Source organism: Argiope bruennichi, chromosome 11 (assembly GCF_947563725.1).
Source record: "Argiope bruennichi chromosome 11, qqArgBrue1.1, whole genome shotgun sequence".
NCBI lineage: Eukaryota > Metazoa > Arthropoda > Arachnida > Araneae > Araneidae > Argiope > Argiope bruennichi.
Window position 1 is genome coordinate 38255304 of NC_079161.1, and position 16974 is coordinate 38272277.

General features: G+C 29.5%; 1 protein-coding gene across 2 annotated transcripts; it reads right to left on the reverse strand.

Moving 5' to 3' along the window:
• On the reverse strand, positions 1 to 16309 carry LOC129956975 (uncharacterized). 2 transcript variants are annotated; one of them, XM_056069054.1, is made up of 3 exons: positions 16198 to 16309; positions 13050 to 13137; positions 1 to 6135 (listed from the first exon to the last, which is right to left on the reverse strand). In XM_056069054.1, the coding sequence occupies exon 3, from the start codon at positions 5600 to 5602 to the stop codon at positions 4352 to 4354; it is 1251 nt and encodes a 416-aa protein (XP_055925029.1). In that variant the 5' UTR covers positions 5603 to 6135; positions 13050 to 13137; positions 16198 to 16309; the 3' UTR covers positions 1 to 4351. The 2 variants fall into 2 exon arrangements, with proteins under 2 accessions (XP_055925029.1, XP_055925030.1); XM_056069055.1 differs by having other exon boundaries at positions 16229 to 16279.
• Between the last annotated feature and the right edge of the window lie 665 nt (positions 16310 to 16974).

Genomic DNA, 16974 nt, shown 5'->3' on the forward strand with positions numbered 1-16974 from the left:
ACAAAAAATTGTAAATATCACTAATCAGTCTGTGGTACTAATACAAGTTTGTGAAATGTGATCTTAAAAAACATAATGCTTCGATTGTACTGTCATTAAGCCTGAAAAGTAATTTTGTGCAAAAATTACTAGCTGTCAAAAACGCTCTTTCGGCATCTATGATAGTTAGTGGTACTGTTAGCAATGCGCGATATACTTTTTCCAAGTATTTATCTCTAAATCCCTCATCTTCAAATAAATCGATTTCTCGTCGTATGGTTTTGGATATAGCTGATTTCTGTATTGTATTTTGGTTCGTTGACATTTTCTTATTTATCGCTCATTCTAATTTTTGTCCAAGAGACAATTCCTTTTCACTATCGGCATTAGTGTCATAATCTTCAATAACTGAACAGAATTCTTTTGAATGTGGATAGGTTTGTGGGTAAAAATTTTAAGAAATTTTACAATAAACTTAATCAGATTTGAATTGGTTATTTTCTTTTCTTCTTTTTCATTTTTAAAATCATTATAATTATGTAAATACCATAAGACATTTTCTATTTCGATATGCCTTTCTTCTGTGCGATTTTGAATGTAATATAAAATCTTCAGATAGTGATGTGTGCTGTTCTAATGTGATGTTTGCTGTTTGGAGTAAACGGTGCCAACGTGTTTTAAAATGTAATATTAACATATATTCTGTTTTATTTTCAGTTAGTATGTATTTTAATAATTTGTCATCTTTTGTAGAGGAACGTTTAAATATCTTAACAATTTTTCGAACTTTATAAATTATAGGAAGCAATTCTTGATGTGTTAATATTTCATCCTCATTAGCAATAACTTCTTCAACAATTACATTGTTATTATCTTCATTGTCAATATCACTCTCATTCTTACTCTCTTCAAAGTTGGAATCCGAAGTTTCTATATCCACAGTATTTGGATTCTTCTGTTCTTTATTTTTTTGGTATAATACATCTGTTATTCCTAACTGAATTCCATGAGCATAGCACAATTTCTGATTTGCACCTATCAACTTTCCAACTTTTTTTCATAACTGTTGCTCCATTAGTCGTTATGGATACAATATCTTCTTTCAGGGATAATCCATGTTTCGCTAATTTAGATTTAAGAAATTAATTAAGCCATTAATTAGTTAATTAATTTCGCCCGTTAGGGAGACATAAAAACAAAAACGTATACTATTTTGTTATGTTGGCGATAACTGAACATATAGTGGAGACAATTATAAAAATTTCTAGTAAATACCGAAAAACCGGTATATAAACTTGTGAATACCGGTATTACAAAATTGTATAAATGGTTGAAAATACCGGTATTCGGTATCCCGGTGTACCGGTATTGCAATCTCTACACCCATTCTTATAATCATTTATATATAATACTGACTCTCATATTTACATATAATTATTCTTTCAATTATATATATATTAATTCTTACAACGATATCTCTTTTAAAACTTCTATTTATATAAAAAGCAGCAAGATATGTAAAGTAATATAGTTTAAAAAAGTGCTACAATAATGGAAATTACAGATACTGATGAACATTTAGAGTGATGTTCTGCAATTTGCTTTTCACATCTGTAACATGCATACACACTGTATACGTGTCTTCGTATAATGAAATCTTTCACAATCGAAAAGCATTTGCATAGAGCAATAAATAGCCAGTAAAGAATGGAAGAAACTGATTTACATTTATTAGTGAATGAAATACTCTACTTTTTTTGTATGCTTATAAAATAAAGCGGCGTATCACTAACTATTTATGAGTAGTATAGGAATAATATACACTAATAAAGAAATGCAGGAATAAAGCGCAAAAAAGAATAAAAACCAGTTAAAATTTTTCTCTTTGAATCGATATTAAATATTTAACACTAAAATTGACATTTCTAAATAATAATAAGTGTGTTTAATTTTATTTTATTAATGCAATTTAAACAAAACTTTCAACGCTCTTCAATATTTCTTTACTGAAAACACAATTATTCCAAAAATTTTCAATTTATTTCATCATGAATGAAATAGCAATCGATTTTAACATGTTGATTGTGCATTTTAAAAGAATCTGTAGAACTACAAAAATAACAAAAGTTACTACAGATCTTACACATCTATGGAAACAACCCCTTTAGCAGAAAATGTCAAATACCCTCGATGCAATCATAGTATATTAACCAAAAAATTGTACTCCGGGTATTTTTCCATGGTGAATCTATTTAGGACATCAAAAACGAGTGTTACTGTAGGAAATTTCAAAGTTTTTTCAATTATAAATATGTAGACAACCCCTACGAAAATTTTAGGAACAGTATCTTTTAGTATTCCTTGCAACCTTTAAAAATTTCCCCGGGGGGCACCTCGAAAGGAAGATGAGATGCCTCCGGCATGGTGGTTGCATCTCGCCACCTTGGAGGGTACACGAAAAGGTGGGGTCTGGTTTCTCCCATCGATGACGGGACGTACTTCTTCAGAGAAGGGTTGTATCGTGGCCAGTGATGGCCCTTAGGATTCAACCGCAGTTCCCACGAGATGTTGCGACGGTCCGATCGTTCGGTTATTTTAACCGTGTGCCTTCGGGCGGGTCGGTGAGACAGTGATATAATTTACCACTTTTAAAACAGTACTTCTAGTTTTCACATAGGATGATAGATTGCAAAATAAATCTGGGTGGCTCTTTTTTTTTATCCCCGCTACTGTACAATCCAACGAATTTTGGAATGATTTTGTTGCCTAATTTACAAAATTTCATCAACACAACATTACGGATATTGGAAAAAGTAGCCCCCCCCCGCACCCAATTTCCTTATTTCAGGTGCAGGTCTATATGAAAAAATCGGGCATTAAAGTTTTGGTCTGGCCTAGGAATAGTTTTGACCTGAATCCAACTGAAAATTGTTTGCATATAATGGGTACGAAATTTTCTGCTAATGAATCTTACTACTGAGATAAAACTGCAGGAAAGCATTATCATAGCCTGGTTCCAAGAAATCAGTCACGATTACACGCGCTGAAATGTTGCCAGGCTGCCATTGCAGCTCCTGGAGGATCTTTGAAGTGATCCTCATATGTGGATAAACATATAAGTATTTGTAATATAATTGCAGTTATATACAATTTGCATTAATTACAAAATTTGTGTATCCATTGTTTTGTTCCATGTTTTTGTAAAGATTGCATTTTCCCAAATAATTAAGGGTATACAATTTATTTATCTTAATAAAATTTGATCGAGATTGTATTTTATCGTAACAATATCATCATTGCAGAAAATATATGAATGAAAAATATTATCTGCACATTTTTCCCACAAAATTAATTAAAAATGAAGAAAAAGAAAGGAAGAAATTTTACTCGGGAAAATCAGGTGCAATCATTTCCACCAAAAAGCGAACTAAAAGTTGAGGTGTTTTCAACAAGTTTGTTGGAATAGTCTGCTAAGGTGGCACTGCAAATAAATGGACGCAACTTTCTAGCGTTTGGTTATAATTTTTTTATTATCTTAATCATATTTAATATTACAATTTAAACTCAATGAATTATGCATGATTGTGGTATCATGCTGTACCCTGTTATTTAAGTATACATAACCAGTAATCAAATATGGAATGAAATACTAATTCTAATGGAAGAATAAATAAAATGATTATGATTTTTGTACTTGTGTAATGGAATGGACGAATTTTCTGTTCCATACATACACACCAATCCATTTTAAGTACTTATCTTTCATTTCAAGCAGTCACTTCATTTAATTGGCAACTATTTGGAGTTCAAATTAACTCCGTTTCCTCCATAAAAGAATCGAATTCTTGTCTATCATCTCCATCTCTTCTTTATTTTTAATTATCATCGTGTGTTATTTCTTTAAATGATTGATTTTTAAAAAAAATTCAGTTGCACATATATAGATTTAAGTTAAAAAATGCTATAAATAATTTTTCCTTTAGAGTAGTTGTCATCAGAAAGAGCAATGATAAAACAAATATGATATTTTGTAAAAATAGACTCTAAGTTGGAGCATACTTTAGATTAATATCTAAAAGTAATGAAATAAAAACTTCATTACTTTTAGTTTTCATTTAAAAATTTCATTACTTTCAGTTTTCATTTAAAAATTTCATTACTTTTAGTTTTCATTTAAAATTTCATTACTTAAGTTTTCATTTTAAAGTATCTTCAAGTTATAAAAAGAAGAAAAAAAGTTAGTAATGAATATTAATGTCTCTAAATATAGAAATACAAATTCGAAGAACTCCATATAGTAGAATAAGAATGCCAGAATTCCATTCCAGAAATACACTTATAATGCTAAGCTTTTTAGTTAAAACAAAAGAAGTTAATGGTATATAACCCGTCTTGCCGACACCGCCAACGCGTCATACTGCAATCTCATTTCAATATCCATTTGCTGAAGCCATTCCTTCGTAAGCAATTCAGTGCTTTCCTGATTAAGAGCAAACAATATGGCTTGAAAAAATTGCCGCGCTGGGTTGCTTTTCAAGTGAGATCGTTCACGCGGAGAAATTCGTTCCCAAATTGTTTTCATAAGTTCGAAATAATTATAATCTTCGCATTTCGGTACAATTTTTTCTCTTAATATGTGATCCAAAAAGCGTTTTAAATCGGCTTCCATACGAAATTCTTTTAAATTTAAGAACATGTTTTGGTAAGGCCAGTTTAAAAAACCTTTACCAATATCGCTGGCCGCCCAAAATTGTAAAGAGCACCGATGTTCATTATCCAGTTCCTCAAGATAGAAATGTATGATATCTGGATACATATAACTTCTCTCAAGATGCGATTTCAAAAATTCACCTTCTTCTCTGTGGTAAAGGCAATATCTCTTCCGAAACATGTTCCATAAATACTGCATAGCTGATACATTGGTAATAAATGTATTAAAGAAGAACTTCTTTCTTCCAATGTAGGTATTTAAACGTAAGTCTTTCCTTTTAAGATTGAATTGAGCCTGCCAGTAACCCAGAATTGAATTATGGTCATAAGAAGTTGAATTGAAATTATTTTTTCCATCAGCGGACATGTTACTCCAAAAATACCTTGCATCGTCTTCTTTGCAGTATAAGCATGCAAGACGAAAACGGTAATAGAATGGCAGTGTTTCAAGTTTTAGCAGAATATCGATAGTCTTTTCTCGGTCGATGAGTCCTTCAGACTTGAAATAAAAGTAGTTTTGACAATCAAAAGCTGGATATATAATTTCTTTATGGTCATTTATCCATGTCTCGATCTCTACAGTGATAGGCACAACCATACTCAAAACTTTTTCTTTGAAATCCTGAGGTAAAGACAGCCTGGAGCACATTTCTATAGATTTTTCTTTAACTCTTTTTAGATTTTCATGACTACGGTCATCATGGTAACTCAGGAATAAGTAATCATTGAATTGTCCACTTCTAAAATTTTTTCTGAATGCTACCATCTCAGAGCTGGTGCATATCAAAACTGCAATCTTTGTTAGTGCAATGTCTTGGAGTGACTGACAGAAATAGAAATTAATTGCTCTAGGCAATAGCGAAACACTCGGGCCAGGCATACTTTCTACTATGGGTAAAATAATGACAGACATGATGAATAAGAAACGAATACACTCTGTAAAAAGCTTGTGTTCACATAAGAGCTAATCAAACACTCGATCAGCTTTGTGAAATGCTCGGGTTTTACATATGAGAGCTATACCATTCAGATGGACTTGATGAATCAGAAATATGGGCACAATTGGAAATAAACTTGTGTTCACATCTGAGACTCCTGACTATTTGATAATGAATCGGAAACTTGGGCACACTTTATAATAGATCGATGTTCGCATCGGATCTATACCATTCTGATGATGAATCCGCAACTTGGGCACACTTTTTAAAATGGTTCTGTTTACATATGAGATGTACACCATTCAGATGGACTTGATGAATAAGAAACTTGTGCACAATTGGAAATAAACCTCTGTTCACATTTGATGCCTCCGACAATTTGAAAATGAATGCGGAAACTTGGGCACACTTTATAATAAATTGATTTTCACGCCTGAGATCTATACTATTCCAGTGATGAATCAGAAACTTGGTAAGCCTTTGTACATACTATGCCATTCTGAGGAAACTGAAAAATAAAAAAAAAATAAAAAAGTTATTGATTTTATCTTGCTTTTTTAAAAATCTACGTCAGGGCTTTTTAAACTGTCTCTGACCTCTTTTCGGATAAAATTTTCCATCCTACTTTTATCAGAACAATATCGCCGCCACCCAAAGTTGCAAGCATAAATAACAAAATTATGTATGAAACAACATTAATTAAAAAATAATACAATTTAAAATATTTACCATTAATATTTTCAATAAAATTCTCTAATGTCAAGGTTTTTTATAATTATTACTATTATTATTTTATCTAAAAATTGAAGAACCTAAAACACTAAGCAGTACTAATATAGTTTCCAAGATTCTGCTTCATAGAACAGCGGAGTCTTGGAAGGGATGCTAGTACAATTTCTAACTCACAGTTTAACAAGTCCTGATTTATTTAACTTAAACTAAAAATGAGTAAAATATGTCAATTTATTAATGTAATAAAACCAATTCAAACTACATCACAATCACATGATAAGTGCACCATTATTTAATACCCAGTTGTACATTGTTTTAACACTAGCATACCAACACTTAATTCTATTTCTACCATAACCGGACTTTATGTTTCCTGATTGAATGCATGAAATATGAGTTAGAAAAGAAATAAACAAATTAACTTCATTATAATTAAACAAAATTGTATATTGTCTATTTCTATGTATTACACAAACAAAGAATAAGAATTTTTAATTCATTGCTAATCATATTTTTTACATATACAGGGTGTTTCCATTGTACATTTTCCACAAACATATTTTTCACATTTAGAACAAATTTTGATGGTTTTATTTCCGTTACAATATCCTATTTGACATGTTGTTACGTTGATAAAAATCCGTAATAGATTTAGGCATGGGTCATTTTATATTTGTTCTTTCTTTTGCTTGTTCACGGGCTTCTCGAAAATCGGCGGCAAGTTCTACTGCTAACTGGAGTAAAAAATCTTGTCTCAAGATATTTTCGTCTGTCGTTTGCTTGTGCAAAATCCAAGCATTTATGCCAGCTAAATCAATGTGCAACTAACTTAAGGTGACCATTTTTTTAAAATCTGAAACCAGGACAGCATGAATTTTGACCAGCCACGCCCAGATTTTATAAATTTTTATCAAAAATTCACCCAACGGCCAACCTGTATACCAAAGTAAATAAAAAACTTTTAGATATCAAAAAATGTTGCGTTTATTTAAACACAAGAAATGTGAAAACTAAAATATGATTTTACAATATAAAAATAAAACATAATAAACATAACATGATAAGCCATACCTAATATAATAACATAATAAAACATAAGGAGTTATTTAATTTAGTTTGTTTTTTTTATATTTTTCTGAAAAATGAATTGCTTTTAACAAATTTTTGTTTTCCTGTATATTTTCATAGAATTCCATACAGGTTGCATTTAAATTATTTTTGACAATCAACAAGGATTTCAAAGTTTCCACTTTTAATTGGGTTTTCTCGCTAGTCCAGATGTTGTTTAATAAAGAAAAATCCCGTTCGGTCGGTGCATTAGTTCCTGGCATACAGAGGCAATACTCTACCAATTTGCCAATATTACTGGACACATCATTTTCTTTAAAGGCTTTAAAAATTTCAATCCACCTATCTCGTGGCGGTCCTGCTCATATGGAATTATGACGATATCACATGGAATTATCAGGGTTGCCAGTTTTAATTTTATTATTTTTATTTTATTACTTTTTTTGTTTTAATGTTTTCTAATCTAAAACCAGTACTTTTCGTGTACTGGTTTTGTTTAATGACTAACCAGGACTTATGTCTTGAAAACCAGTACTGTACTGGTAAAATCAGTATGAATGGTCACCTTAAACTAACTGAATATAATACGTTGAATACGCATTACATCATAATGTCTGATCCGATAATGATGCAATAAATTGATCGTTCTCCTGGTCAAATAACCAGTTGTGGTAGATAATGGTATACGGCAAGCATAACTCAAAATACAAAATAATAATAATAATTTTTAACTGTATATAATTTTTAAAAAAAAGTCATTAAGTCAAATGTACAAAAGCGATAAGATGATATGTGCATTTTCGATGCAAAAATTCATAATCGGTCATTTGACTGGTTATGGTGTGTTTAGTGTTAAACGGGTTGTTTTCAATCGGTCAATGTCAATCAATTTTTTATTCTATCCATTTAGGCTGATCATTCGCGAACACTCCTCATCAGCTTCACTCAAATCGGCTTAGCAACTTCTTTTTAGAGTAAATCGTAAGCACATCCCCGTTAAGGTTACTATACGGTTTGTGTCTAAGCATGTCTAAATGGTGGCAACCATCTAAAAATTCGACGAAAATCAGTCATCTTGTTTGGATATTAGAAATAGTTATAAACTGGTTTTCAGATTGCAATAAAAATTGTCATGACTATATTTGGCGTGAAAGCGTCTCAAAATAATTCAATTTTGAAACTGCACAGTTATTTTAAGTCTAGCATACATACCCTCCACTCCCCCCCCCAGGGGGTACCCCTCGAAATAATTATGAGATGCTGGATGATATATGGACGGTTGGATCTCACCACCCTGGAGGGTACACGAAAAGGTGGGGGTTTGGCTCCGCCCATCGAGGATGGGACGTACTTCCTTAGAGAAGGGTTGTACCGTGGCCGGTGATGACAGTTGCGGTGGTCGGGTTGTTCAGTATTTTTTATCCGTGTGCCTTCGGGTGGATTGGAGAGTCAGTGACATGACTACATACCCTCCAAGCGTATTCCTCTCCATATGTATTCAAAATGGCGCAGAATGATAGAAAATCGAACGGGTTAAATACACAGCCTACCTAACCATTTTTTAGACAGGCGATCAATTTAGAAATCGAACAGTCGGATTTGTGTGGCATTGAACGATCGTGAATAACCAATATGATATGGAAGGGCTCGTTTTTCTCCTGCAAATGGATTTCAAAACCAATTTGGACACAATGCACTGGAAAAGTATCGTCATGAATAGATTTCCTTAACGTAATGATTTTAAAATTGGTATATTCCATCAGGAATGACAAAGACATTAAAGAAATTAGAGGAAGGAAGTTTCCTCGAAGCTCATTAAAATTTTAAAATCTTATATAAAATAAATAGTTTTAAAAAATGCATCATATTTATTGTCATTTATTTTCAAATTTCAATTTTCCTTAGTATTTAACAATAAGTATTCTATGATTCAGAAAGTTGCAAATATCATTTTTGAATTATTTTACTATATAGAGGAGTGATACACTGCGAGCAAAAAGAGTGCATTTTTGGAGTCCTTTATTTTTAATTTATCCAGGGGGGAGGTGGGTTATTCAGCCCATTTTAGTTTTTGATATTCTTTTCTGATATTGGTATTTATTTTCAATTCAAATCATGCCAGTTCAATCTTAATTTTAAACTTGTAAAATGTTTCTGTTAGTAGAAGAAAAAAAAAATTGTCTTTTTTTGGTAAAACGAGTCCATTGGAGCATGAGAACAGCAATGAAAATTTTCATATCTGAAAATGAATTGTATGTATTTTTAATAGTGAGTTTCTAAATATTTTTGTGTTTTAAAAAAAATTCTTTTTTTTTTTTTTTGCTAACTTTTTTTAAAATCCAGTACTTTAAATTTAAGACACTGACTTTCTCCCCCCCTTGTTACTTTCTATTTCAAAGCAACACAAAAGTTAATTTGAGATGGACTTCAATATATAGATCTGTTCTTTGATAACACCGAAGGCGGCTTTCCTTTCTCTAGACTTCTGCACAACATAACTGAAAGAATGATTGTTCCTCGACATCAGATTTACTGTATCACATGCAAATGATCTTAAGTTGGATCGGATTTCGAACCTGCAACTCTCCAGTTAAAGGCTTCGGACCTACGCCACTATTATTAAAGTAAGTTACTATTAATAATTGCCAATTTCTTTCTTTTTTTTTAAGCAATTTAAAATATGATAGCATAAAAACAGCGAGGACTATGATGTTAAAACATTATCAGTGAAAGAAGATATTTTTAGCATAATGTTTTTATCAAGGATATTTTCTGTAAATTGCATAAAATGCTCTATAAGGCAGGTCACTGAATCAAGAATTACTAAATTTGACACATAGTTACTTCTTGGATAGAACATACTTGGAAAGAACGGATTTCCTAAAATTTTATTTGATTTTAAATATTTAAACTAATCATAATTCCAATGTTTTCTTAATGATTTCAGAGAATATAGCGTCACAAAAATCATTGTTACATTACGTTCAAATAAAAAAAAAGCTTTTCACAGATAGCAATTTTATTTCTATGAAATATTCTTTTATTTTAAACTAGCCGCCTTTGGCGACCAGCCGGTTAGCCAATCGTAATGTTCGTTTAAATTTTAATAGTTAAATAAGTTTAACCGGAGTTTAACCCCCTTCTTCGCCAAGTTGCGATAACGCGCCAAAGCTGGCAATCTTTATTATGCACTATAATTGAACATCTGCTCCTTTGCTTTTGAACATTTCGCTAGACCGTTGTTGGCGATTTTTAAAAATTTCGCCAAGCAGGGGGTTAATCTCCGGTCGTACCATTAAATATTTTACGCAATTCCAACCTTAATAGATTCTTCATCAAAATATTTTAAAACTTCAAATTTTGATAGTCATATAATTCACTCATAATATTATAAAGGCCTTCAGTCATAACGTGATATGTATCTCTCTAATTTTCTGTTACCCCTCGTAGAAATTATGCTTTAAATTAAAGTGTAAATGATTAATCTGCAATTAATATAATAATATTTTTTACTGAAACAAAGCATTTATTTTAATTATATGATTACTGATAATAGAGTCACTGAGCGTTTAAACTTTATGGGCACTAAAGAATATCCTTCTTAATATATGTAATATCTCAAGAATTTGTCAACAAAATTTTCTCAGATTCATCATGAACAGATCGATTCATTAACAATGTTTAATTTTAAATGCATCAAACACTAAGAAAATAAAATGAATTGTTTAAAGTAATCGGTCGAAAACATGTTTAAAAGAACTACTTAAAAAACGATGTACTTAAAACTATAAGCATATACAAAAAAATATATAACTAACATAAATACAGTTTAATTACAAAAGCCTGCAACTAACCTAAAAATAATTTAAATCATTGAAAACAGGTTTTAAAAAAACTACTTAAAAACGATGTACTTAAAACCATAAGCATATACAAAAAATATATAACTAACATAAATACAATTTACTTACAAAAGCATGCAACTAACCTAAAAAGAATTTAAATCATCCGTTGATAATGGTTGCCATGGCAACAATCAGAACACAATGCGCATGCGTGAATTTTCTTCGCCACTTACGGTAACGCAAATGCATGAATTTTTCTACGCCAGTTGGGGTAACGCTATGCAGATTATACATTTTTAATTTCCTTTATTCTGTGTTATTTTAATTCAAAAGTACTTCAGAATGAATCTGAAACATGGATTAATTAACAATGTTTAATTTTAAATGCATAAAACATTAAGAAAATAAACAGAATCGTTTGAAATAATCCGCCGAAAAATGTTAACCCTAGCCTCATTACTGTTGGGAGAGAAAAAAAAAAAAAAAAACTGAAGCCTTACTCCTTTGGCGGTGGGGAAATTGGAAGATTTTTTTGGCGGTGGGGAAAATGGAAGTTTTTTTTGGCGGGAAAGTTAGTTTTTAATTCATAATTAAAATTCTAATTAAAATTTCAAAAACTAGGGACCCCAAGTGCACATTCCCGACCTCTAAGGTATACATGTACCAAATTTGATAGCTGTATGTCAAATTACCTGGCCTGTAGAGCGCCAAAACACAAACACACATTGAGCTTTATTATAAGTATAGATAATTTTTTCAAAATTAATTTTAAACACAATTTAAAAGAATGTTTATTTATTTATTTTGTGAATGACATTCAAATCAATTTTTATTGTTCCATCAAAATTTTCATGTTTGCTTTTGCTAGTGCTAACATTATGATTAAAAAAAAAGTTGCTTCCTTAAAAATATTTATTTCAAAACAGAATTTTCACTTTCATTTTTATCAATGAGATTATATTTTAAGACTGATGTTCTTTCAGTAAATTATATATTGCAAAAAGTTTTACACACAGAATACAATAGTTGATGCTATCAAATTAGACAAATCAAATCTAAAACAGTATCATGCTGTAATGTTTCAAATTACAGATTTGAAATTTAAAGTGCTTTTTTTTTTTTCTGTCCCTGATATTTATTTTTAGTGTGCCCAGCTAATTTGATGAATTAAAGCATTGTAAAAGTTTTTGAGAAGTTGTATATATATGTATCACTAAATAATTTCCTTATTAATTTTCAATGGAAATTTTCACTCGTTTTCCTATACTAGACAGAAATTCTTTTCATTAAAAATTTTTTTAAATTGAATTTTGAATGTATTCCTTGAAAGGTTTAAATATCAGAATTCTACTTCCTACAATAGTTTCAAATATTTCATTTCTAATAAAAGTTTCTGCTTGTGCAATAAACAAAAAAAAAAAAAAAAAAAAATCAATTTATTTGTTAATGTATTCAAATGAAATCAATCCATTCTCATGCGAGACATCAAAAAATTTGTAGCAATAATTTAACTTTGGAACCTTTTCTACAACCAACAAAAAAAGTCACATCACAGCACAGTATAAAAATATGGACAGATAGATGTTCAATGAAGCATTCCATATCTGTTATATAACAATGATGTCATGCTAATTGATTGCTTACTATTAAAAAAAAACTTCAATTTAATTTATTAAGGATTGTTTTTTTTTATTTTATTTAAATCAACATATTTATTACCAAGTAGCATTCAACAGACTAATTGTCATAGTGATTGCAGAATATTTTTAATAATTACCCATATGTAGATAATTTGAATATCACATTCAGGATGCAGGTTGAAATCCAGTAAGTGACCATTCATGGCTTCGTCAAATAAATTGGGCCTAAATTATGGATCAAAAAATTATTTAATTTCAATTGTGAATCTAATTACAGCCTAATAATAACATAAAACAAATACAATTATTTATATACAAAGCAAATGATTTACATTGTCATTTGTTTATCTAAAATAATATGCAAGTTAAAATTCTATATTCAGATTCTTAATTTAATTTGAAAATAGATATTTAATAAATTGAACTATCCATAAAAAAGTATTGTGCATTTTGATTTAAAATACAAAGAGAAAAAAGTGCAATCAAATTCAATTGTGAGATTTTGACAAATTTTAACCTTTCAGGCTCCCCGAGTCCAAACACTTTTTGGGAATTAAGTCAGTCTATGAACACAATACTTAAAAAAATGTATTAAGTTAGTGCAATGAAATTAGGAATATAGTTTTAAGATCAATTTGCACATTTTTAATCAAAATTTGATAGAAAAGAAGTCTATTTGTTCATATATGCACATGAGAACAATAACTCAAAAGTACAAAGAGCTAGATGGATGATATCTGGTATTCAGATTAATTATCTGAATTGCAAAAGTATATTAAATTTTGCACCTAATATCTCAGAGCTGAAAATTTTATATTCATATATATATGAATGCCATAGTTAAAAAATGAATGATGATATGGCATTTTATGAATTTAATGATGATATTTTGATAAAGGAAATTTATGCACTGTTGTAGCCAAAATTGCAGATATCTGTCTAATTTTGGATCAAACTGATGGAAATAAAGGAAAACAAGAGTATTTTTCCCTATATTACAAAATGCAAGATATGTCATACTGCAACACTACAAAGGCACTCATATCCGAGGAATATCGTTAACTTTTAGGGTTCATCACCTCTTTCTGTATACTATACCACCCACAATATATTCAGAGGATGCAAAGGAAGATAGAAAAGTAGGTGTTTAATTATGCGAGAAAGTTACTCCAATTGGTTTCTCTACTATGTTTCTCATGACTAAGTTTTTTTCCAAGAAATAAGCCAGAACAGTTTAATGAAATGCAAAAAAGACTAACACAAGTAATTTTTTACAAATTTTCTTTAAGTTCCCTAATATTAGTTTAGTTTGTTTAGATTAGTTATATTAACGTCCCGTTTGAAGCAACACTAGGGCTATTTCCCTAATATAAAACTACCATTTAAGTATTTCAGTCTTTTAAACTTTGTATCATGTGCAGATTCAAGAAAGAAAATGTTCTGTGCTTTACTTTCGTGTATATTTCCAATCAAAGAATCTAGAATTTATGTTAAAAAAATGATTGTGCCTTGATACTGCAAAATCACAAGTTATTGAATTGCATCAATAAAAATACCCTAAAATGTAGAATTATCACTGATAGGTTTTGATTTTGTAATTTTGATATTTTTTTGCCAAAAACTTTAGAAATTGTTATCCATATAAAGCATTTTTATATGGTAACTATGCCATACTTTAATATTTTCACCAAATAAAATACAGAGGCAAATAAATAAATTAGTTAAAAATAATTAATACATTTTCTTTATGAGTTGCAGTATACCTTATAAACATTTTAAATACAGCATATTATAAATTTAACTTCATAGTACACTGAAGACAATCAAATATGCATTTTAGAAATATACCTTTTTTTTGCAATTCATCATGATAAAAAACATGATAAATTTCACTCATAAAGTCATTGCAATTTTGGGTTATTTAATAAATATGCATATGGATAAATGGACATCATTTCAAAAATATTTTTCCTGGAGTCAGATAATTAAATTTATATACATCTAGCAATTTTTTTAATAATTACAATATTTTTTTAATTATATATACTAAATAAACTAAATTTACTTCTGATGTTAACATTACGATTTTATTTAATATATTGCAAAAATTAAAATCCAATTTCTAAACCAGAATAATAGGATTTTAACCCTGATAAATTTAAGATTTTGATTTCTTCAGATTTTTGCATTGCAATCAAATATTCAAAATGCTCTTATGTGGGAATAAATATTCAAGGACTATATAAGATGAATTTTTGCATTTCTCTGTTAAACCAAGATTGCAAACATTAAATATTATATGAAGCAATAAATAAGTATAAGTGTATCCATAATAGGTACAAAACATAAGAATAAACAAAAACATTTATATCTATACACTTATTTTCACTGAAAAACATTGAACAAATAATAATTTTGATTTTGTTTCTGCTGAACAAAATGCAAGCATGTGCAAGAACAAACTGCAAACTATTATAGTTTAAAGAACGGAACATTTTTAATCTAAAAAAATGCTCAATTTATTAAACCTTAGATAATAAATAAACAATATAATAATTATTATTCAATATAAATAAAATTGGAATGTGAATTATTCATATATATAGAATAATCAATACCAAGAAAGGCACCTGTGTGATTTTAATAAATCAACTATTCATACAAATCATTGGTATTGAAATGAGTAATTCTAAAATAATGTATTTAGTGTTAAAAAAATATTAAATCAATTATATAGTTCATAGAAAGAAAAAGAAGAAGAATCAAACTTTAAATAATACACTTTTGTCCAATTTCAAACCACAAGATTATCTTTTTTTTTCCGATTCCTACTATTAGTTCACATTCTCCCTATATATATTTATATATCTTGTTCAAATTTTCAATCGTTAATAAAATACTTTTTATTCATCCAGTCAAGTTCAAGTACATTTTTTTAAACTTGTAGTGAATAACACTTCGTGTTAATAGTTTTTTTTTTCAATTTTCAATTTATTAATTATTAAATTTAATACTTTAAATAGAGTTTTAGCAGATTTTAATGAAAACTGAAATCAACAGGCAGTAGCTCAATCGGTAAAATGCAAAGATTTCAGTATTTTTCACGTGAAGGTGAAGAATGCGAATTCAATTCTTGCGAACATATGAATTGACTTTCAATATATATATATATATATATAAGCATTTATTTAATCAGAAATATATATATATATATATTGTAATTAATACTTTAATGATTATTTTTTTAGAAAGAAATAATCAAGTAAAAATCTAGCACAAACTTACACAAGAAAAGGGTGATATCGATATTACTGACCTAATCCAAGAGTAAACATCAAATTATCAATTGATATATCAACCAACAGAGAGTAAAGTAAAAGAACGAGGAAGATTGGAGGAAATGTGTACCCCAGAATGTGTACCAAAATTCACTTTTCTTATTGACCAATCCCAGCCCGCGGAAGAAAGCCGCTACGTATATCCATGTATATGAGCAATGCAATCGTACATGTGATTGGCTAACGTGCCAACGTGATTGATTGTGTATGTTTACATTTTGGAAATGAACAGCAAACGTGTGTCAGATTCTGTCTGGTTAATCTTTGAAAATTCACAGGTGGTTTGAGACCAGAAGTGTGAAAGAATTTATGAGCAATTGTTGATATATGTGGCATAGTAAACATAAAAATATAGTTCTTTTTATCATGTACATAGTGTTATTCCATTTACATTAACTTACAAATCTTCAGTAACATGTGAGATGATTATGATTTAAAGTATATTTCTATGTATCACCAAATAAGTAGCATATTTAGATAAATGATTTTTTTTTAAATATATTTCAAAGATTTTATTTTCTAGTAATTTTTTTTTTTCTTTTTTCGTGCAGAACATGCAAAGAAGGCTTTCTATCAATATCATGTTTTCACAAGTATTGAGTCATAATTTTTAACAATGATTATCATGTTCATATTTAACTATCAGAATTTTATTGCTGCAGATATTCATATTTCCTCAATTTTAAATACTTTCATCTCTTTACTTTTTGTTCCCCTTTGTTTC